Consider the following 22,828-nt stretch of genomic DNA (forward strand, 5'->3'; position numbering starts at 1 on the left):
TAGAGAGTATATATTTCCCAAATTGATGCTAATTCCTACATTTTAAGGGTCACAAATTCGAATCCGTCCAAAAAACCAGTTGAACCCTTTGAACCAGTAAGATTGAGTCCTATAACGTGAAGATTCGATCATTCGTCCAAAAGTTATTCAGGTTGGTCCGTATGAAATGTTCGCTAGCAAAATAAGAATCCTGGTTTTGCTCTATACGTAATCATCATTAATCTGTGCATTCTGGCGTCGTATGCTTGATTCTACATGCCGGTGCTATATTTTGCTACATGTGCCGATGCCACGTATACGTGCTTGATTCTACATTTCGTGTCTGACTTCATAACGTAAAGTATCGTTTTCACATTAGATCAAATAATTAATCAGAGTAATTCATTTCCCCCCTTTTTTGCGTATCGTACTTGCAAAACAGCGCAAGCACACTTTACTAACTGAATCCAGGTAATTATCAAGAAATCCAGGTACGGAGTTACTCGGATTTAAATTAAGTTTTTCATGATGTTTGTTGAGAGAGTAATTTAGTCCAATGAGCTTATTACAAAATGTAAAGCAATACAATAACATATAAAAATACTGATTCATAACTCTTAATAAATTTTATTTAAATTCTTCAAACTAAAACTACAGAATAAATACATATTCAAGGGCATTTACATACATTTACATACTTTCTTCAATAATGATACATAGTTTGTTACAGTACTGCAATAAATATTCAATACAACCTAAAATACAAAATAAAAAAAATTATGAATATTTTCTATTTTTCATTTTATCACTTATAAATTCTTATACAAGCGATAAAGCTACATAATTAAGAATTGTTGTTGTTATCGTCAGCCATTAAGACACTGGGGGTTCGATTGTTTTTGTTTTCCCGTGTCGCCATCTATGGACAAGAGTTTGACTTCTTTCTCACCCGTTTACATGGTGGACCTATTCATACATCCATTCATTCTTGAACAGACCGGAATTTTGACCTGAACCAGAAAGCGATCAAACTCCAATCCAGTACAGGGGGATAATTTGGTATGAGAACATAGAGGACTTTGTGACCTGGTAGATTTAACATGCACCAGTCACTATTTACAACATCCTGAATCTTCAGCCAGTTGGATTCGACGCGAACGTGAATACAGTTCCCTACCACCCAGGCTATCCCGGCATAATTAGAAACTAAAGTTACTTAATAAATTTACTTTATTAAACTAAACTAGACTTACTAATACGTTACTCAAGTAAGAACTAAACGGTATTAAATAAATAAGTCATTAAAGTTCATTGAAATTTTTTGTTGTTGTTATTCTATTTGAAATTTACCATTACAGAAAAAAATTACAGTCCATTTTTTAATCAAAACAAATATTTATTGTATTAGCTAATTTTAAGTTCAGGTTTCAGTTTATTAGTTTTAAGAACCAACAATTATTTTCTCTTATTTTGCCCACTTGAAATAAGTGAATCTTAAAACTTGTGACAATTTTAACTTTTATCGCATTCGACATGGACAATAAAAAAATTGAGCTGTCCGAAAAATAAAAATAAAAAATTATTCGAAATTGATTCTGCTCTCATTAATGTGGAGACGTTAGAAGCTAGTACTGTTACCCAGCACTGAGCTCTACACTGTAAAAAATTCTAGATAAAGTTTCGGTAAAAAGTACAGGCACTCAGGGTGCCAGAACAATTTACTGTGAAATCCATTTTAGCGTAAAATTTTACATAAAAAAAATCTGATGTATTGTAATTTTTACAGTAATATTTACCGTAAAATCATAGAATCATTGTTATTAGATAAATATTATTGTAAAAATTACGGTATAAAATTTTACGGTAAAAAGGGATTTTGCGAATGTTTAGGGTGCCAGTACTTTTCACCGTAATTTGATCCGAACGTTTTTATGTTGTGCGTTAATTGAGAAGTTAATTGAAAAGTGGTTGGATTTTTATAAACGATAAATTCTATTTGTGATAAAATGATAATAAATGCTGTTTATAGAGATCGAAAATAAATATAAATTTTCATTGTCATCAGACACAAGATTTTAGTAAATACTTAAATGCTCTAAATAATTGGAAAGTGGTTAAATTTTCGATTATAAGTTTCTATTTTCGCAGATAAGAAAAGAAATTTATTTGATTGAAACTTGATCGATAAAATAATAATAATTATTAATTTCAATTAAGACTTACAATTAGTGATGGTGGTGATGATAACGATGTGCAGCTGCTGCTGCTGCAGCAGCAGCAAGTTGACGATCGATGAAATGATGAGCATGTGGAGGGCTGTACGCTGGTGGAGAGCTGTAAGCTGGTGAAGGGCTGTACGCTGGTGGAGCATAGGCTGGCATAGCAGGAACTGCTGGTACAGAGGGAGGTCCATATGCTGCCCATGAATAGGATACAGGATATGCAGAAACAGCGTATTGCTGTGGCACTGGTACTGCTTGAGGCAATGGTGCAACAGGGAAAGAGGGTGAAGCATATCCGTATTTTAATGGATTGTATCGGAAGTCATATCTGTAAGTGGTTGCAGTTGGAGCTGGAGGTAGAGGAAGTGGAGGGTACGCATAAGCAGGATTGGAGTATGAGACAGAAGCTGCAGGTTTTACAACAACGCGACTACCACCGTGAGTGGCAGACGAAAGTCCGAAGACGATAGCTACAGTAAAAATCGAAAGCTGAAAGGAGAATGAAAGACTATGTTAATCCAAAGCATAGGTAAAAGTTTTAAAATTTAATTAATTATAAGCTCAGCTTTTGAAGATAAGCTCAAAAGACGCAATAATTTATGCCTCATCAATCAGTCGAAAAGATAATGTCTTATTCAATTTTTTCATTTTAAAATAGTTTAACTTTTAATTTCTTCAAGCATTTCATATTAAATAGCATGAAATTTTATAATTTAATAATAATTTTGGTTTTGTATTTTTAGACTAATTACTGAAAAATACAAATTTCTTAAAATTTCCAAAGGTTCAAATTAGTAATTATTTCTAACAGCATGTAATAGTTGTATGGCTTTTATCATTCAGTCGAAAAGATAATGATTTCATGTATTGATCTGCACAATATATGCAGAATTCCTCTGCACTATATAAGTAAATCTTAAGCATTCAGACGAATTTTTGGGTAACTTAAAGTACAAAAAATAAGTTAATATTTTCTAACTTATTTTGAGCTAGTCACATTATCTTAATACGGCTTTTATAATTAAAATTGTGGTAGCCGTGATTGAAAATGAATGCACTCCTCGTGATCGTCAAATAGTATTACATCCGCACTCAATATGTAGTAGAAATATTCCTGACAAAATTTTTTTCAATGTGATTTTTTGCAAAAAATAAATCTACGACTTCAATGTTTTAGGCATTCGATTAGATGAAAATCGGCAATTTCGACCAAAATGTAATGTTTTTTCTTTGTTACTGTCTATATTTAAAACTTTAGATCATTGGCATTCAAAACCCTTTATATTTTTTAAAATGAAGCTGGAGTAGTTTTTCGTATGTTGACAGGCAAAACAGTAACCGGAAGTAGAATCCCAAAAGCAAAACTAAAATGTTTTTGATTTTATTATTATTTTTTTATGCTTTGAGAGTTTTAACCTTTTTTTTAATAAATCATATTTTTAAGACAAATAAAATTTATTTTCGGAAATTTATTTTCAAATTATTCATTTTCTTCTCATAATTTTCTTGCATTTTAAAAGCTTTTTCTGAAGAACGTAAGGAATTTGAGAAAAATTCCTTACGATTACACACATTACAGAAAAAGTTTATTATAGAATTCTTTAAAGTTCTATTTGTAAATTTTCTATAATGTAAGCAATGCTTTGAACAAAAACCTAAGCTAAAGCTTTGAACTAAAATCTTATTTTTATTAAGATTTAATTTAGAATATTTAGAATTTTCCCCAAAAAATTTAATATTAAACAATTCATTTAGTTCTACTTCATTGTCTTTAAAAATTTTTTTTGTGGAGATTCTAGTTCAAAACACAACTAATTACATTAATGATCTAGAAAAAAAATTATTTTAAAATTTATTCATCACAAATTTTAGAGTTTTTAAGCACAAATTTGTTCTTATATTGAAAACTTTTTCATAAATTTTTAAACTTAACTTTAAAATTACAGTTATGAGACTCCTGCTTACCAAATATACAGTTAAAATTTTAATGCAGCTTTTTTAAAAAAAAATGTGTCAAAACCAGCCGGATAACTTTTACAATTTTTATAGCCGTAGATTACTTCAAATATCAATTTTTATCAAAATTATAATTTTTCCTTACCAAAAAGAAAAGTTTTCAGAAAGTGGATATTAAATTAAAAGGACCAATCGATATCAGTCACTTACTTATTAGGTTTTTTTTTTAAAAAAAAAGTAGCCTCTAAGTTAATAGCGTCTACCGGCCACGGGCTTCTAGCTAACGGGCTACTAACTCAGGTCTAATGTTAATGTCAAGAATTATTTTAGCTTCACTATTCAGTGCATCAACTAAACAAATTAATGTTCTTATAGCAATAGCATTATAAGAAACATTGTTAAGAATATTTTCAATATGGAATACATTGATTTATTTAATTATTTTCAAGCAACTAATTTTTGAATCTAATAAAAATTTAAAAAAAAGCTGTATTTTATCGATTAAAAAACAAGTTTTAACTCAACTTATTTGTGGTGACTAGCTTTAGTGGTCGACGTATAGAAGGGGATTTTTTTTCAGTCAGTTTATATATCATGTTATTTTGATATATGTTATGTTATTTACAATGCGCTTGTTTCATATATTACGTAGTTATCAATCAAATTCAAATTGAAGAAATTTGTTTGGCTTTAAAATTTTATTCTTCAAATAGGACACCATCCATCGTAATTATATTAATAACCAGAATGAATCCCAATTCGTTACATAAATTCAACATTAAACTCATAAGTTTAAAGAAATATATCTGTAATCCGTATCAAATCAAGATATTTTAATAAATAATTTCATAATATGTTGAAATGAATATGATGTAATTTTGTTACATGATCTTACATATATTTTTCAGACAAAAGTTTCTCGATAGTTTTCCCTTATGGTCAACTCTCAAATGTTAACTTTTTATATTATTTTACGAATTTAGTGAAATTCTAATGCACATAATAGCAAGGGACATTTTCGAAGATTCTTTTTTATTTGTTGTAACCTAGGAGCTCCTAAACAAATATGACTTATTTCAGCGGTCAACATTTAATGAACATGTGGTCATGTTACAAAAATTTTGGCTTATTTTATTAAATAGGATAAATTCCGTTCGTGATAATAGATTTCAATTTAGACACGTAGTCAACTTACAAAAGTGGTCAACTTGACAATCTTTTTTTTAATATTAAATTAGATTACCTATATCTAATCTTTATGATTATCTAACCTTTTTTAAAAATTTGTTTAATTATTTTTAGAATACTGCACGGTAAAAGCTAGTATAATAAAATTCTAATACACAACATAATAGCAAAGAATATTTCGATTTTTTTTTATTACTGTCAACTTATGAATGGTTCAGAATAGCATTCTCTAATACTCCTAGATAAATATAACTTATTTCAGCGATTAATATGAACATGTGATCATGTTACAGAAATGTTGGTTCATTTTATTAAACAGGATAAATTCTGTTCGCGATAATAGATTTCAATTTAGACATGCTGTTAACTTATAAGTGTGGTCAACTTGACAAGCTTTTCTTTAATATTAAATTGGTTGTAGATAGTAATATCTAAACTTTATAATTATCTAGCCTTTATTCATTTTTTTCAATTATATTTTGAATATCGTATAGTTAAAGATGGTGTAATAAAACTCTAATACACAACATGAAGGAAAAGGACATTTTCTAAGATTTTTTTTATTTCTGTCAACTTTTGAATGGATCAGAAAAGCATTCTCTAATACTCCTAGACAAATATCCCTTATTTTAGTGGTCAACATACATGATGAACAGATAGTCAAGTTACAAAAATTTTGGTTTATTTAACTAAACATTATTAATTCCGAGAGTGATTATAGATTTCAATTTAGACAGGTAGTCCACAGGTAGTCCACAAGTGTGGTCAACTTCATTTAGTTTCACTGTATATGAAATTGGATGTTATACTAATATCTAAACTATTTTGATTATCTACGTTTTTAAATTTTTTCCAATTAATACTTCGAATATCACTATTATAAATAAATGTATTATTGATTTATAAAGTAATTAATAATAATATTATCAGTTGTTTCATAAAAGGAATATTTTATAATATTATACTCACTGAAAATCCAGTCATTTTGAATTGAGTTTGATTTTCGTTGCCTGGAACTTTAGAGACAAGCAACTGCAAACGATAACTGTGACTTTCGAAAATTCGAGTTGCCTTATATATTGACGCAAAAAAATTAATTTTGTAGTTGCTTTCACTTTCTTCTATAGAACAAAAATTAGGGCAAATCTTTTAAATATCTTCAAAATAAGTGATAATGGGCAACTATATGATCATTTGGATCATCCCAAAGGATCACAATGAAAACATTCTTTAGTGAACAATGGAAAATATTATAACGTGACTCTTTTATTACTATGAAGAAAAAAGGTATTTTGGAAAGAGAAAGTGTTCTAAGAAATGGTTCAAAGAAAAATCTGGAGAACTAAACTACATTATCTAAATTCAGGAAGTCAGAAACTCGAAGAAGCTCAAATTAAGGAAGGAACACCACGTTGATTATGTCTCAAAATAAGATTGTTTTACGGGAAGAATCGCAGTGTCATAATGACTATTTTTTCAGTGGGAGAGTGCTAAAAATTCCAAATGTTTATGCATAATTAATTTTCCAAATAGCACTTAGAAAAAATGTTTTTGTTCTTAATAGCGTTTGGATTAAAATTCTCCAAATTATATGAAGCAAAGTATTCCCGCAACAGCCCATTGTAAGCCAGGTGGGTCATGGTCTGGTACCCATCAATCTGAAGCTAAGTGGGCTTCAAGCTGGGTATCGAACCTTCACAATGACAGCCCACTGATTTAACCACTAAGCAATCGCTACTTTCTGAATTACATATAATTACTTTAAGTTTGGTGCCTTTATTTGTTTTAAATTCGTAACATAATTCCATGCTAAATAAAAGAATATCCAGAAATGTTACTATTTTATGAACTTTGACTTTTTAATCATTTTATAAAAGAAAAGCAAAAAGGAAAAAAGTTAATGATACATAAAAAAAGTTTAGTCGAACAAGCAATATCAATAAATGAAAAGATTTAGAATTATTAAAAAAATACAATTAAGCAGTTTCTTTTAAATTTATTAAAAAAACTGCTGAGAAAATAGAATTTTTTTTGAACGAAAAAAAAAAAAGAATATTTGGAGTGCACCTTGCTTAGCCTTTTCCCTCTACATTCTTGGAATATAACGTCATTAGCATTAACGTCATCAATATACTAATAGTTTCTTTTACAATTTCCTCAAGAAAAACGAGTTATAAACTTGAGTGTAATTTTTTATCAAAGCAAAGAAATAAATTTTATTACACAATTTTGCCTACTCGAAGATTTAAAATCCATCGTAAAACCCTTTATAAGTAATCACCAATCTGCAAACTCGGGTCATTTTATTAGATCCAATGTGATTCAAATTGCATTAAATCATTCCATCTGTCGGTTTCAACTTGTACTAACTATATCTGGGATGCACTTGTCCAAATGATCCAGATCACATACATTCATTTTGCATAATATGATACAGTGATCAAAGTTATTCATTGAAGTTTCAGTTTGTGGGCAAAAAGTAAGTTTTTTAGCTTTTTAAGGTCAATATTTGATACAAAAATGAAGGAAAGCACGCGAAATTCTGGTGAAATTATCTTAGTGTATGGTAATAGAATTTCTGCTAAAAAAAAACATAATTCTGGTAAATATAACCAAAATATATAATATTTAAACTATTCATTTGGTAATTATTCCGTTCATATGGTAACGGTTTACAGGAAATTCTGGCTTTCAAAATTATAGTTCATACTGCTACAAGGTGAATTTAACCAAATAAATGGTATTTATGTCCTTCTTTAATGTATCATGATACCACGTATACCAAATTTTACCACATTTAGCAAATTTTATTACATATTATGAAACTATTCTATTTTGTTAATTTTGCCAAGATCTATACAAAAGCTCTTCGGAAAAAATACAGAGCTTTTTGTGTTCCCATACAGCCATGCACATGGTGAGATTTTTGACATCTTGATACTTTCAGTCATACTTTTTTTTCTCGGTTATTAAAGTATAGTATTTTCATGCTTTGGATAAAAAAATTGAATAAAAGGGAAATAGATAAAACTAAAAAAAAATGTGTATCAAAATTATTGAGTGGTAGTATGTACTAATTTATTTTTAAAGCGCTTCACACGCGTTACTTGAAAGAGTTAATAAAATAAACTTTTAAAACGAAATGGTAGCAGTGTCTCTTAAGCGACCATGAGAGTTGATGAAGATACAAGAGACATCATATGAATGACGTTACATTGATCTTGATCTTGTATCTTGTATATTTACGTCTCTTGTCCCTTGACTCCTGCGTCATATGAATGACGCAAGCGTGTAATGTGTTTCCATTAGTTTGCCATATGCCGAAGTTACTTCACTTTGATCGTAACATTAGGCTATGGTGTCCCACCATATAAAACCATACAAGTTCTATGGTTATCAAATGAATGCAATACAAATTTCTATGGTAACCACAGGCGTATGACGTCTTGCAATGTGAATACGGTACGAATTTCTATGGTTAATATAGGTGTAAGGTATAATGCCATATAAGTTTCTATGTTTGCCATAGATTACCACAGACGTGCCCATAGCAAATTTTTCTGAGAATTCTCAATCATCGCTTCTTTTTATTCTTAAGAGTTGATAAAAAATTCATTTAATAAAATATATAATTATTATAATTTTATGTAAACATATTTTGTTAATGGAATGAATTAAACGGATACCTAAATTTGACATAGTATGTTTAAGCGGGGCATTTGTTTACGTTAGTAACTGTCCTTTCTATTTAATTTCGAGTAAGCCAAACCCGCTAAGTATCGATTCTCTTAAGTGACACATTCGATATTCCTTCCCAAAGATTCTTTCACTATATATTTTTTACTTAACACAAAGACAGGCGTGAAGCCATGTGTCGTGGAACATAAACAATCTAACTATGCATCGAAGTTGCCAGTTACACAAAACAAAAATGTATCATGGTTACAGTAAAATACATAACCAAATAATAAATCTAAGTTAAGTAAAGGATGTATGAGAGAAGGAATTATATTTCAACAAATTCGATGGGCGATACGACGCTGTATTTAATTAACTTCACGTTAATTAACATTCTAACTTATGTATAAAAACTTAGCTCAACTTTAACGCACCGTTTTGCTTATTCAGCACGTCAAATTTAAACTCTGCAATTGCATTTCTGCGGTCTGTAGAACGATCCGTATGCTATTTTTTACTACAAGTTTAACTGTTACTATATAACTCTCAAACTTATTATCGAGTTTTCTTCTTTATTTCTTCGTACTGCATGTAAATTTAAGTTTCTGAGACTAAAGGTTTTTGCACTGCAAAACAAAATGTAACTCTAAATTGAATACCCAAAACAACGGCTGTGCTTATGATTTTTCCATGCATGGAGTTTAATTTTTTTTGTTACTTTGACATCACGTCAAGCGTGAACTTATGCAATGAAGGTCTCGAGTAGATACTTTTTTTTACAATACTGCACAGTGTTTCCCAAACTTATGACTTTTGTGTACCCTTTCTAAATTTTTCGCAACGCTGTGTACCACAAAAAAAATTATATATTTTTTTAAAAATTTATTTTTCTTTTTTGGTGCAAGCTTTGTTATTAAGTTTATTTGCATCAGTAAGAAGGATGATATTGTATTTGCTGTGATAAAAAAAATTGCACAGAAGTTAAAAATCACAACTGGCTGTTGACACCACTAACTATTAACTGCTAACTCTGCAAAAAAATAGCAAATAGAAAATTGCGTAATCGTAAATTTTCATGACTAGCTTTGTTTTTAAATGAAATTTTTTGAAATTTTCGGTTGTTACAAGATATTTCGCATAAGAACGCGTACCCCTGCTAAACTGTTCCCGTACCTCTGAGGGTCAGCGTACCACACTTTGGGAAGCACTGCAATAATGGATAGATAGTCATTGTTTAATTTAAAACCAAGGGATATTCACTAAAGCCACTTAAAAATACAATTGTTTATTATATAAAGCCAAAAATAAGCACTCCATCATACAATAATACTCGAATAAATTAAAATTTTGAAGAAAAAAAACTCGCCCTAAGTTCATAAATAAAAATGATTCCTTCAGAGTGTCAAGTTTCAATTCTGTAGATTCATTTCTGTGGTTTTTAGAGCGCCTCGCATGGTATTTTTTTTATACAATCAACAGTTAATAATTTTCAAATATAATGTTCTCGAATATCGGATGTTAAATTTGTTTTACTCTTCCTTCCTGAATGTTTTGCTTCTTAATTTTAAGTTTTTAAGTTTCATAGTTTTTTCGCAATCAAATGAAATGAAACGTAAAGTTGACCTTCTAAAAAAGTGACAATGACACTGAAAATTTTTTAATAAAGAGAAGAAAATTCTGGGGGGAAAATTTACTTAAGAAATTATAGTAAAAAATTAAAAAGAAAACTAATATTATGGCTTTTTTTAAATATTATAACATAATTGTTTAAAATTTACCCTTAATATTTTAAATAGTAAACAAAATAGTTTCTAAAATACCTACTTTTTTATTTATACTTTATTTTCAATACTTCTCTCGTTTTTTTTTAAAAAAATTCAAAGAGAAATTTGTAAGCATAAAAACACTCATTTGTATAATTTCAATGAGATATCTTCAGCTTTAAATGAAGTTCAATTCAGTTTTGAAAAATTCTACATTAAGAAAAACGAAAAAGTCGATATCAGCTTGACATTTGAAATTAAGCCAAATATTTCAAGCATTTTTTTTTAAGGAACGAAAGATTATAATTATTTCAAAATGAGAAATTTAACTTTTTTTTATGAAAATTAATTTAGTTCATAGTATTTTTGTGGAAGTGAATAACCAATTCATTCGAAAAATAAAAGAGTCTTTTGCGCACTTTTTTTCATCACATATTTTTTTCATCATATTTCATTCCAGGAGAAAAAAATGTGAGACAGTAGCACCCATTTCTGCGAATCGTGATGTATTCATTAAAATATGCAGCTGAGCACGACTGACGCATTCTCGATTTCCAACAAATTATACCTTAATGCAGCATTTTAACCCTCTTCCATGACACGAACCATTTTATTTCTAAAGAGTTCTGATTTTTTTTTATTTTAACGTGACATTAAAAAAAAGTTTTTTGGTGTTCCTTTAGCGAAGTGAAAGTGATTTTATTTCTATGCATTTCCCCGCTCCCAGAATTTTTACATCAAAAGTAAAAATTATTAGTCTAAAGATCCCAAAATTTATTATTGTTTTAACACATGATCGGTTCCACAGATTCAGTTTCCAATTCCATTTGGTTAAAATTTAAAACTAATCTTTTTCTCAGTTGCGTATGCAGCTTCATTCACAAAATTGTTGAAATTCTTGTTGTTGTTGTTTACTATAAAAAGATAAATGTTTTCCACCAAAAAACTTATTTAACAACAGAACGAACAGAATTTTTACAACAAAAGTAAAAATTATTAGTCTGAAGGTCCCAAAATTGTTTTTAACACATGATCGGTTCCCCAGATTCAGTTTCCGATTTCATTTGATTAAAATTTAAACCTAATCGTTTTTCTCAGTTGCGTATGCAGCTTCATTCACAAAATTGTTGAAATTCTTGTTGTAGTTTACTCTAAAAACTCAATAAATGTTTTCCACCAAAAAACTTATTTAACAACAGAACGAACAGAATTTTTGCATCAAAAGTAAAAATTATTAGTCTAAAGGTCCCAAAATTTATTATTGTTTTAACACATGATTGGTTCCACAGATTCAGTTTCCGATTCCATTTGGTTAAAATTTAAACCTAATCGTTTTTCTCAGTTGCGTATGCAGTTTCATTCACAAAATTTTTGAAATTCTTGTTGTTGCTGCTTACTATAAAAACTCAATAAATGTTTTCCACCAAAAAACTTATTTAACAGCAGAACGAACAGAATTTTTACATCAAAAGTAAAAATTATTAGTCTGAAGGTCCCAAAATTTTTTTTAAAAACATAATCGGTTCCCCAGATTCAGTTTCCGATTCCATTTGATTAAAATTTAAACCTAATCGTTTTTCTCAGTTGCGTATGCTGCTTCATTCACAAAATTGTTGAAATTCTTGTTGTAGTTTACTCTAAAAACTCAATAAATGTTTTCCACCAAAAAACTTATTTAACAACAGAACGAAAAGAATTTTTACATCAAAAGTAAAAATTATTAGTCTAAAGATCCCAAAATTTATAATTGTTTTAACACATGATTAGTTCCGCAGATTTATTTTCCGATTCCAATTGATTAAAATTTAATTCTAATCGTTTTTCTCAGTTGCGTATGTAGCTTCATTCACAAAATTGTTGAAATTCTTGTTGTTATTGTTTTTTACTATAAAACTCAATAAATGTTTTCCACCAAAAATCAACTTAACAACAGTACGAATAAATAGTATTTAATATTTCTTCAGAATTTTTTTAAATATTTACTTTTGATTTATTTCTTTAAATGCATACTTTGACTGAACACAGTCTTACATAAAATTTATATTATAAGTAAATATAATTTGCATACCATTTTATAAAAATGTAACTTAACTAGCTGAAATGGCAAAATAAATTAAATATAAGCAGTTTAGTTGTTAAATAGTTGAAAATAACTTCAATAGCAATTAAATATCTATTTAATCCAAATTAGAAATTAAAATACCGTTAAGTAAGAGATAAATAAATAATTTACGGGTAAACACCGTTATAATTTTAAATAACGTTAAATAACCGTTATAACCTTTTTGATACAAGAGCCATATTGTATCTAATCCCAATATGCTGACATAAACGTGAAATGGTTTTATACCATTACGCTTTCCTTTTGGAGAGAAATATTAATATATGAAATTTTCTACGAAAATATTATTCATGTATTGTTTTCCGTTATGAATTTAAAATATTACGAAATATTAAACTATTATTTTATGAATCTTTCATTAAAAATGCGAACTAGATCTATACTTTTTAACATAACACTAAAAGAAAAACTACGTTTACAAACTTTTAATATACTACTCGTATTATTTAAGCAAAATTTTGAAAATAAGATCTTTGTATGATTAAAATAAAAGTATTTAGTTTGAATTGAATATATTAGAATAAAAAAGCTGTTCTTATTTATTTAGTTGCAAAAAATATTTTTAATGATACTTCTTTGTGTATAAACTTATTTTTTAATGTTAATTAAAAATCATGTAAAATTTTTAGAATTGTTAATTTTGATAATTCTCTAAAAGATATAACTTAAATACATTTTGAGTTAATCGCTCTCAATTATAGCTTTACTGCCTATTTATTTCTATGTTACATGATTTATTTATATGTTGTCTGATTTATTTACATGTTACCTGATTTATATGTTACCTGATATGTTATTGATCGTTAAATTTATTTTGGAATAACGTGAGAAATTTAGTATTGCTTATTGTGACATGTCTTTTATATGATATCATTCAATTCCTACTACTAGTTCACCCTTTCCCTTAATTATTATATCTTGCTCAAATATTCAATTGCTAATAAATACTTTTTATTCATTCATTTAAGTTCAAATACGTTTTTTAAACTTGTAGAGGATGACGTTGTTTATACAGTTGTCTTTCAAATATTAGTTCATTAATTACATTTAATTATAATTTTAGTTTTATACAGGAGAAAAAAATTTCCCATATAAATGATATTTAGGAGTAAAAAGCAACTAAAAAAATTTTTTTTTGTTGACTTAAGCAAGAATTGACTTCAATTTTCTTTACATTACTTGTTTTATTAATTAGCTTTAGCTTGATATGTAGTACTAAATTTTTATAATTGCAGAAAGCGAATTTTTATATGTTCTGTTTCAGTCTTAATGTTACTTTGGAATAATATATACAATTTTGAGAATTATTATTCGGGATTTTTCTTTATAAGTTAGATATTTTCTTCCTCAAAGGAAAAAGTTATAGTACAATTACCCTACTGTTAATTTCATTGACATTGATAATGATATTTCAGGAAAAAGAACATAATTATGGCTAATAAATCCAAAACGCTCCATTTAGAAATTTTTCCATATTCATATGGCAACAGTTTACCTGAAACTTTGTTTTTCAAATTATAGTTCGCATTATCACAAATTTAGTAAAAAAAAAATTTTAAAAAAAACTGAAAATTAAATTTAACCGAATAAATAGTTTTTGCACCAAGCTCTCAGATATCATAATAAAATTGCCAAATTTTGGCAACATTTACCAAATTTTATCGTATGTTATACAACAATATTTTATTGATAATTTTACCAAAATCATTCCCAAAGGGCTGCGGTAAGAGTTACCGAGTTTTTTTTGTCGTTTCCATTGAGTCAAAAACACGGAAACTTCTACTTTATTCCGGTAGTTTTGACCATACTTTTTTTTTCGCAGTGCAATTTTAATAAGGAATAGTATATCAAATATTTCAGATGTTAGAATAATTAAAATTCTCTTAAAAAACAGCAACTTACATGATTCAAGCAGTTTAAAGCCCTCTATAAACCCAATATGAATAATAGACTCCAACTCCTGACGAAACACAACAAAACATAGATATACCCTAAAAAGTAATGAAACTCTTTAATAAATCAAATTTATTTTTAAAATATTTTTGTGTTTGTAAAGCATAAATTCGAATTCAACTCTTGTTTAAATTTTAATCAAATAACTATATATTATAATTTCAAAATCTGTAAAATTACTTTTATTTTTATCTACTTATATCTAAATATTTGAAACGCGATAATTAATCTTTCCTCAAATAAATCTAAAAAAAAACCTTTTTCTAATTTTTTTTGAATGTGAAAAAATCTGGCATGTGTTTGTTGGAAATTAATAATTTATTTTTAAATTTTTGTGATCCTGCGTATTTGTTTTACTAATCCAAAAAAATCGGAGAGATTTCGCAATTTAAAACTTTTTAATAAATTCGTCTTTTTCGAGCATGTTTTGCGAAAAACAATTATTTATTGATTACAATGATCATTGGCACTATTAATTTACTTATACATCAGTTTAAGTATTCACTATGAAAACTTAAGAAAAATTCAGGTCATACTGTAAAAATTTCAATATTTTATAAATTGATAATACTATGTAATTTTCTAATAGATATATCGTACTGGTTATAAAATAATTACTTCAAAGCTCCATATTTACTAGAAAAAGACATTAGAAATTCAATAGTATGTAAACCCCAAAAATTCCTCTATGAGCCAAAGTATTTAAAAATTTTGTTACTGAAAAAACCATAATCCTTGTTTCAAAAACATCTCATAGCTTTGTAAATAATGCAGATTGAGCAACTAAATTTTTAGTGGATTTGAAAATATTTTGAGTTTAAATACAAGTAATAAAATATTTCAAATCAGTCAATTTTTTAGGGTTTTGTAGTCTCTTAAAAAGATTACAAAACAGAAAACCATCATATACAAGAATTGCACAAAAAACTATTGTCCATCGTTATAAGTTTTCCTACAAACTAACTGACGTGAAATAGTTTTTTTCCTACTTTTCTTTGTTTCAAGAAATATATATTTTATATCGAAAATATTTTATAGTTTCTGACGCTGGACAAGTCCCCTTGCCAGTCGACTAGAGTTTAGACAAGAGTTATTAATTACACAAGAGTTATTAATTACACAAAAGTAGTGAATATCCCAAAATAAACACGCAAAAAAGTTTTGATAACATATGACTTAAATTATTGAATACTGATGCAAGCAATAAGAATTACATATAACACAATTGAATGATTTCTGATGCAATTTATGACAAATAACTTAAATAAGTGATTACTGAGGCAATCAATATTTCAGTTTCTCTCCACTTAATTGCCCTTTCTCCTGGATGTGCAGCAGCAGCTATACTGCAGATAAACATGAGAAAACAAAACACCATATCTTGAACCAAAATCTAAAAAAGAAATGTTCTATGTAAGCTGAGATAACTATAATACCACCTACAATAAATTAGAATTTATTTTATAAGCATACATAGTATTAAAATTGTATTATTATTATGTAAACTTTCTTTGTTTGGGATATTTACAATAATAAAATGAAGAGTTTATGTCTCTCTCTTTACAACTTCAGAACCATTTCTTTTGTCCTCCTGAAATTTGGTCAGTGAATGGAAAAGATAATTTTACCTCCCGATCCAGAAAATCATTCAAAAATTTCGAATAGATCATTCTCAAGAGACATTAAAAAAGGGAAATTTTCTCATTAACTAAGAACTCGCCATTGAAATAAATTAAACTGCAGACGATTCTGTTCTGATAAATATTTTAACGATGAGATCAGTAATATTTACTAGCTTTCATTAATCAAAAAAGAGTTTATTGCGAGTTCCTTAATGCATTATTTTTTATTCGTTATGTCAGATGAACTCAATGATCAACGTGTTAGCATAAGTGAACTACGTCATCAAATTAGTATTCTTAAACCATATGATTGCTTTGCTTGATTGTTAGTTATGCTTTGAAACGTAGTTATGCTTTGCATGATTGATAGTTATGCTTTGAAAACGTTTTTACATAAATTTAAGTAGTTTAAAACCAGTAATTGAAATAAGCAAAATTAATGGAGAAAAAGTATTAATTCGGTTAGAGAGAACGTAAAATCGCCATACTATTGCTAATAAAAATGTTACTTGATTCATTTTGGTAATAGATACAACTTAAAATAAAAAAACAAGCTACATAATAAAAATTAAAATTAATGGTGAATTAGAGAAGCGTGGAAAATGTCTGTATTATTATTGAAGCCAATTATGCTAAATTAAGTTTGGAAATATTTTCTAACTGAAAAATAAAAGAAGCTAGGTTATAAAAAGCAGCATTTATGGAGAAATGATACTAATTCATTTCGTTTAAGAAAAAAGCAAAAACTCATAGTACTATTTTTGGCGCCAATAATAATATTAAAATAAAAAAAGCTAAGTTGAAAAAAAATTAAAAGAGATGTGGTAATAATTCGTTTAAAAGAGCAAAAAATTGCCAATTGTTAACCCCAATTGTGCCCAATTAGTTTTTGTAAAAAGAACGAGTTGAAGTAAGAAAACGAACTAAGGATCATGGATTAGAGTCCTTCTGACGTCAGGCTGATCATGGGAAGTTTTCGTGGTTTTCCTCTCCATGTAATACAAATATGGGTTAGTTCCCTCAAGAGGTCCTCCATTAAGGCAAATTTTTCCCAATACTTGAACTATTAGTTCCCTTGTCTTCTGGATCGGGTTCAAAATTACAAGGCTACGGAGTTGAACATTAGTAGTCGAAACCCAAAAATTGGATCTGCTGTTCAACGACGGTTATAAAATAAAATGAAATCATGCACGGTGGATACATTTCTCTCCAGTCTTTTGTATAATTTCGCGGAAAGAAAATTCACCTTCTCACAGCCCATTACACGAAAGTCAGTGAGCTGCTGAAAATATCTTCTTCGTCTTCTTAAAGGCATTCTTGACTATCAGCTACTCACTAGTTCAAAATTTAACGAAAAATAATTCTTGCGAACTTTCGAACAGGCATTCAAAGCAAACCTGATACCAACTAGTGCCAAACTTATGGGCCAATCGCAAAATTTGAAAAGTCGTCCTTTTAGTTGTATAAACAAGCCTACCAAATTAATTTATCTGGCACAACTCCTTCTTGGTGTTGGAATTTTTGTTCATCATTGTATAATTTTGAAATCAGTTATTATTGAAAGGTAGTTAAATATTCCTTACTAGTCAGCCTTCGAAGTTTTGATAAATACTTTTGTTTTTGCGTAACTTACGCTAACACAGTAATTTATTTGGTAAGTCAGTGTATCAGTTTAAAAGATTTTTTAAAAAAAACAACATGCCTAAATTCTTTTTAAAATTAATGTTGTAACAAGTTTGTGTTAAGAGAATGAATCATTTTGGGATCCCCTTTTAACTGTATATATTTTTTAATTTTCGATTCAACAATCTTTTTTATCATCTTAAGGCATTTAATAAAGAAACAATTGTAGCAATCGCAGGGAAATGAGTAAATGAACTCAAATTTTCAAAAATGTCTCTTACAACATCCTTCCACAAAGCTTTTTAAATAGGATACAGGGCTTACAAAAAATTAAATGAAATGAAGTGAATTGAAGAATAGCTTACTAGTATAGTGTTATAGAGTTCTAAAGTGCACTTGCAAGTGAGGTAAAGAATGAGGTTTGTGAAGAAATAGGCTGCCGAAACTACAAGAAGACAGAGAGCTGTGTAAGAGGTTCGGAATTCGTTGATCGGAATGCTTCTTTTTCCCTCTTCATGTAGATAGGGTGTGTTTTTATAAATTCTGAGAACAAACCTAGGTATCTCATAGTCTTTCTCGTAAGTAGCGTGTCCAACTACCAGCACTAAAATAGCACTTAATATCTAATAAGGAATAGAAAAAGGTAAAGTTTCAGTAATTCTTACCCTAGGAATTCAGTTTGATTTTGTACAATAAATGTAGTTTAATCTTTGTAAAATTTAGCTTAATAATTGATTTTTTATTGTATTAAAAAAGGAACTAGATGTGTAAATAACATTTGTTATGAAATTTTACCAGATCGTAAAATTCCGTCGAGAGTACTATGATAAACAGCATTATTTAGGGTAATTTTTAAATTAATTGGGTACTTGCAACCCGAGAAAAAGTGAACTGATTAGGCCTAACCATGTAATTTAGTTCAGATTAAATTGGATACCTGTAAGTGACGTCACGTGTGCGTGTCGAACCAAATTGGCTTCTGAATGCTACGTTTCATCGACAATAACGTCCGTTGCAGGTATCCAGTTGTTTTCCAAACTTGACTTATTACCGCATTCTTATTAAGCATAGCTAACTGGAATTAATTAATTATATTTTCCCCTTCCTGTTCGTAAGGTGTATTTCTATAAAATCTGAGAACATATCTAAGTATTCTAATAAATTCCACTACAAGTAACTACTAACTTAAAACTAAATATCGAATGAAAAAATAATTTAAAAGGATGCAGATTTNCAGTATTCTGAGAAATACCGTGAGAAAAAAAAGTAGTCATAAGGCAAATAAAACTATATGGTCTTAAAAAATAATAGCTCGCATAATTTCTACTAAAATTTTTATTTTTGCCATTTTGTCTGAGCTCAAGGGGGGTGTTTAAACCCCTAAACCCCTCCCTTGCGTACGCCACTGGCAGATTTGAATTATTTTCTTGAAATTTAGAGTTCTGCACAGCCAAACTATGACAATTCGGTTACTTTTAATGATGTTTTCATTCATACAAAGAATAATAGTACAATAAAAGAGACCTTGCTGAGGCTGAATGCAATTGTTTTTCAATTTAGTATAATTCCATATATGTATTTCTTAGACTTTATTCGAATTTATTACAAAAGATACGTTTTGTATATCACTAAGCAAATTTTCTGTGATTAATATATTACTTTAAATTTACTAATACTTCGAGTCCTAAATCTATAATAATTCATTAAACTATTGGATATCAGAATGAAATAAATTATTTTAGAAATTTACTATGATAGAAAATTTTTTTAAACTTTGAAGTTAACTAAAATTTTTATATAGCTAACGACTTCATTAAATATTTATTAGATTAAAATAAAAAGGATTTTCTAATTTACCCATTCTTTTCCTAGCATTTTTTTTAAAAATAAATTAATTTTGTTTATAAAATGGGTTACGTATGATTAAAAAATAGGGAAAACCATCGAAAATAACCCAACTTTTTGAAATGAATAACGGAAAAATATGAGAATCATGTATTGTATGATTTCAATCACAAATGAAATTTACGCAAAGCATGGTATTAATAGTTGGCAGATGCAAATTATTCGGGAAAAAAATAAAACTGTACATTAATTTCTCTTTCACTATTTTTTGAAAATATTACTTAGTTGAAAATTTTGCTTAAATAAATATTGCATTTTCTTTATCTAAAATAACTTTTTTATGAAATGCAAATTTTAATTTAACAGTCTTATTTGATTATTATCAAAGGAATTCGTTTAATCGATAAAGAAAAAAAGCAGTGTAAGGAATCCCGGGCAATGTTACTTTACCATGAATAAACATCACCGTAAGAAAGGACCGAAAAGTGTATAGCTGGCAATGGTCATTTGCCTTATAAAATATCAGTGTAAGGAATACTGGGAAATGAATCTTTGCTTTAAAATACACTTCAGTATAGGGAACACCGGCCAACGGCATACACATTTCGGCAGAAAAATTATTCCGCATTATAATGCATAGCAAGTAATAAAGAATTTATACTTTTGTTAAAGAATCTTACTATATATAAAAATCTAATGATGGTGTAGAAGTTTTCCTTTGTTGCTCGTGCTTTTTTATTGGCCGGAAAATCACGTGGTAGGATCCAGTTTTTCCTCATTCATTTCCATATTGTTTTGGTTATCATCATCAAAAAATTAATAAAAGTCATAAAGGTATTGTTTTTCTATAAATATTTCTGCATCCCTAATTTAAATTTATTTTCCAGTACTGCTATTATTACGCTTTTAATTCAAGAGTTTAAGACTTTTGCTGAGAATAGTTTTTTTTTAATAATTATTATAATGTAATTCGGTACTACATTTTAAGATAGAGCTATTTAGATAGATGGATTAATCTTATTAACCGTTTTACAATTATTATTTTTGTGCAAATAACAATAATATACTGTTATAAATTACAGTTAAAAAGATCCGTTAAATGATTTAGAACTTAACGATCAGCTTCATGCACAATGAGATGCAAGCAAAAATAGCATTGAATATTTCCGCCCATTTGCTAAGCGAAAATATTAAATTATGAACTTAAGTTATGTAGAGCCCCTGAATTAGAGAATGAATAGTATAGGAGCTTTAGAGTTATGAACTTGAAGAAACGTAACGTCAAACGTATATTCCACATAAATTGTTTTCATTATTATTTAAGATCTCTAAGTTTGTTTTTACTTCAACTTTAATTATTACATTTTAGAATTGCATTTTAATGTTGTTTTACTTTATCTTTGCATCTAAAATATTTGATGCCGCATTTAACCTAAGCGAGTCATGCAAATATTCTAAATAAATGAAAATAGTAATTATTTAATGTATTCATTCTTCAAATCATTCATTTTGCTTCAAACTCATCAAATTTGTTTGAATAATATATTGTTATAACAATATAAATGTCATTTTGAAAAAAGGATTACTTAGAAAAATTACTTCTGTACCAATAGATCTAAGTATTTATAATACTAATAGATAATAATATTTGGACGTGGTAAGTGGATAGCTGTTGATCCAAGTTGTGATAGCTGTTGATCGCCAAGCTGGGCGATGTTAAAACCGAATCGTGATTCTGATAGGTTTAGATTTCAGCTTTATTTTTAAATGTTCAACAGTATATGTAATTTCAGAGGTTCGTTAGTTCTACGGTGGATACCGGCTGGTAAGGTTACTTTTGCTTCTGGTCAATAAGATCGAAGGTATGTGGGCGGTCATAGAAAGGGACTGTAAAAAAAAATGTCACAGCCAGTTCGGTACCACGGACGCCTTTTTCGATTCGTATTTCGCCGAATTTATGTGGCGATGGAGGTACACAGATTCTATTCATGATAAATTTAGACAGTATCTAACTGCTATTATAGAATTCTGTGCACCTAAATCTAAGAATATTCAAGCTTAATGAAAAAGTGTTTTTTTTCCTTCTGTGCTTAGTCCATTAATTTTTGTTTCAATTCAAAGTCCATTTTATTGTGTTAATTAATCTTGCTTATATTGGGTGCATTACAATTTTATAAAGTTTTGGCCGCCATTCCTGCTGTTACCACAGTGTTCCGCACAAGCAGGAATGGCGTTAAACATAAGTCGCCAATTTCGCCAAGGGGCACCCTGAAGTATATTTTTCCCAATTTTAACTTCAGTAGAAAAAACTTTTTTCTGCCAAGAAAAAACAATTATTGTGAAGCAATCATCGGATTTGGTAAGCGGCAGCGAGCAGGGTTCTTACCACCTTCGTAGAAAATAAATAAAATAGGAATGTGTTTATAGCTCCAAGTAATTACTTTATCATAATACTTATATGGTATTATCATACTAATTGAAAATTTGAAATAATCATAGTTCACACTTCACTGATTTATTATTCTGCTTCGTATTCAATGATTAGGCAATGTATGAAATATTTAAGCATTTCTTATTTTAATGATCGATTTTCGTCATTGTATACAATGTCAGACTTCCACTTTGTCGATAACAAATATAAATTAAATCGAAAAACTTACCAATTGAGCTAGTAATAGTTCAGGTGCTGGTTTTGTTTTTTCGTTCTTAATAATAACTGGCATACTAAAATATCTTATACTCTAGCTTTAAATTGGACGAAACACTCAACCATTTGTTTTATCGTAGCCTTTGTTTTCCACTATAACACTTATCTTCATCAAGAGCTCTAATAAACAATAGATGTGAAATGAAATCATATTTTCTTATCATAGTTCA

The 22,828-nt window shown here is 28.5% G+C and overlaps 2 protein-coding genes across 2 annotated transcripts; both read right to left on the reverse strand.

The window, feature by feature from the left end:
* Positions 1 to 589: 589 nt before the first annotated feature.
* LOC107445092 (uncharacterized) lies at positions 590 to 22,801 on the reverse strand. The gene is made up of 6 exons (XM_071180052.1): positions 22,612 to 22,801; positions 18,472 to 18,729; positions 16,138 to 16,254; positions 14,811 to 14,899; positions 2,203 to 2,690; positions 590 to 734 (listed from the first exon to the last, which is right to left on the reverse strand). The coding sequence occupies exons 1-4, from the start codon at positions 22,672 to 22,674 to the stop codon at positions 14,825 to 14,827; spliced, it is 513 nt and encodes a 170-aa protein (XP_071036153.1). The 5' UTR covers positions 22,675 to 22,801; the 3' UTR covers positions 590 to 734; positions 2,203 to 2,690; positions 14,811 to 14,824.
* Positions 2,205 to 6,329, reverse strand: LOC139424783 (uncharacterized). The gene is made up of 2 exons (XM_071180380.1): positions 6,315 to 6,329; positions 2,205 to 2,690 (listed from the first exon to the last, which is right to left on the reverse strand). The coding sequence occupies exons 1-2, from the start codon at positions 6,327 to 6,329 to the stop codon at positions 2,205 to 2,207; spliced, it is 501 nt and encodes a 166-aa protein (XP_071036481.1).
* Positions 22,802 to 22,828: the final 27 nt, after the last annotated feature.

Source organism: Parasteatoda tepidariorum, chromosome 4 (assembly GCF_043381705.1).
Source record: "Parasteatoda tepidariorum isolate YZ-2023 chromosome 4, CAS_Ptep_4.0, whole genome shotgun sequence".
Classification (NCBI taxonomy): Eukaryota; Metazoa; Arthropoda; class Arachnida; order Araneae; family Theridiidae; genus Parasteatoda; species Parasteatoda tepidariorum.

Coding starts and splice junctions, on each gene's coding strand:
- LOC107445092 (XM_071180052.1), bottom strand. CDS start 22,674: ATGCCAGTTATTATTAAGAACGAAAAAACAAAACCAGCACCTGAACTA. Junction 18,730..22,611: donor AACTATTACTAGCTCAATTG/GTAAGTTTTTCG, acceptor ATTCCTTATTAG/ATATTAAGTGCTATTTTAGT. Junction 14,900..16,137: donor CTGAAATATTGATTGCCTCA/GTAATCACTTAT, acceptor ATTACTTTTTAG/GGTATATCTATGTTTTGTTG.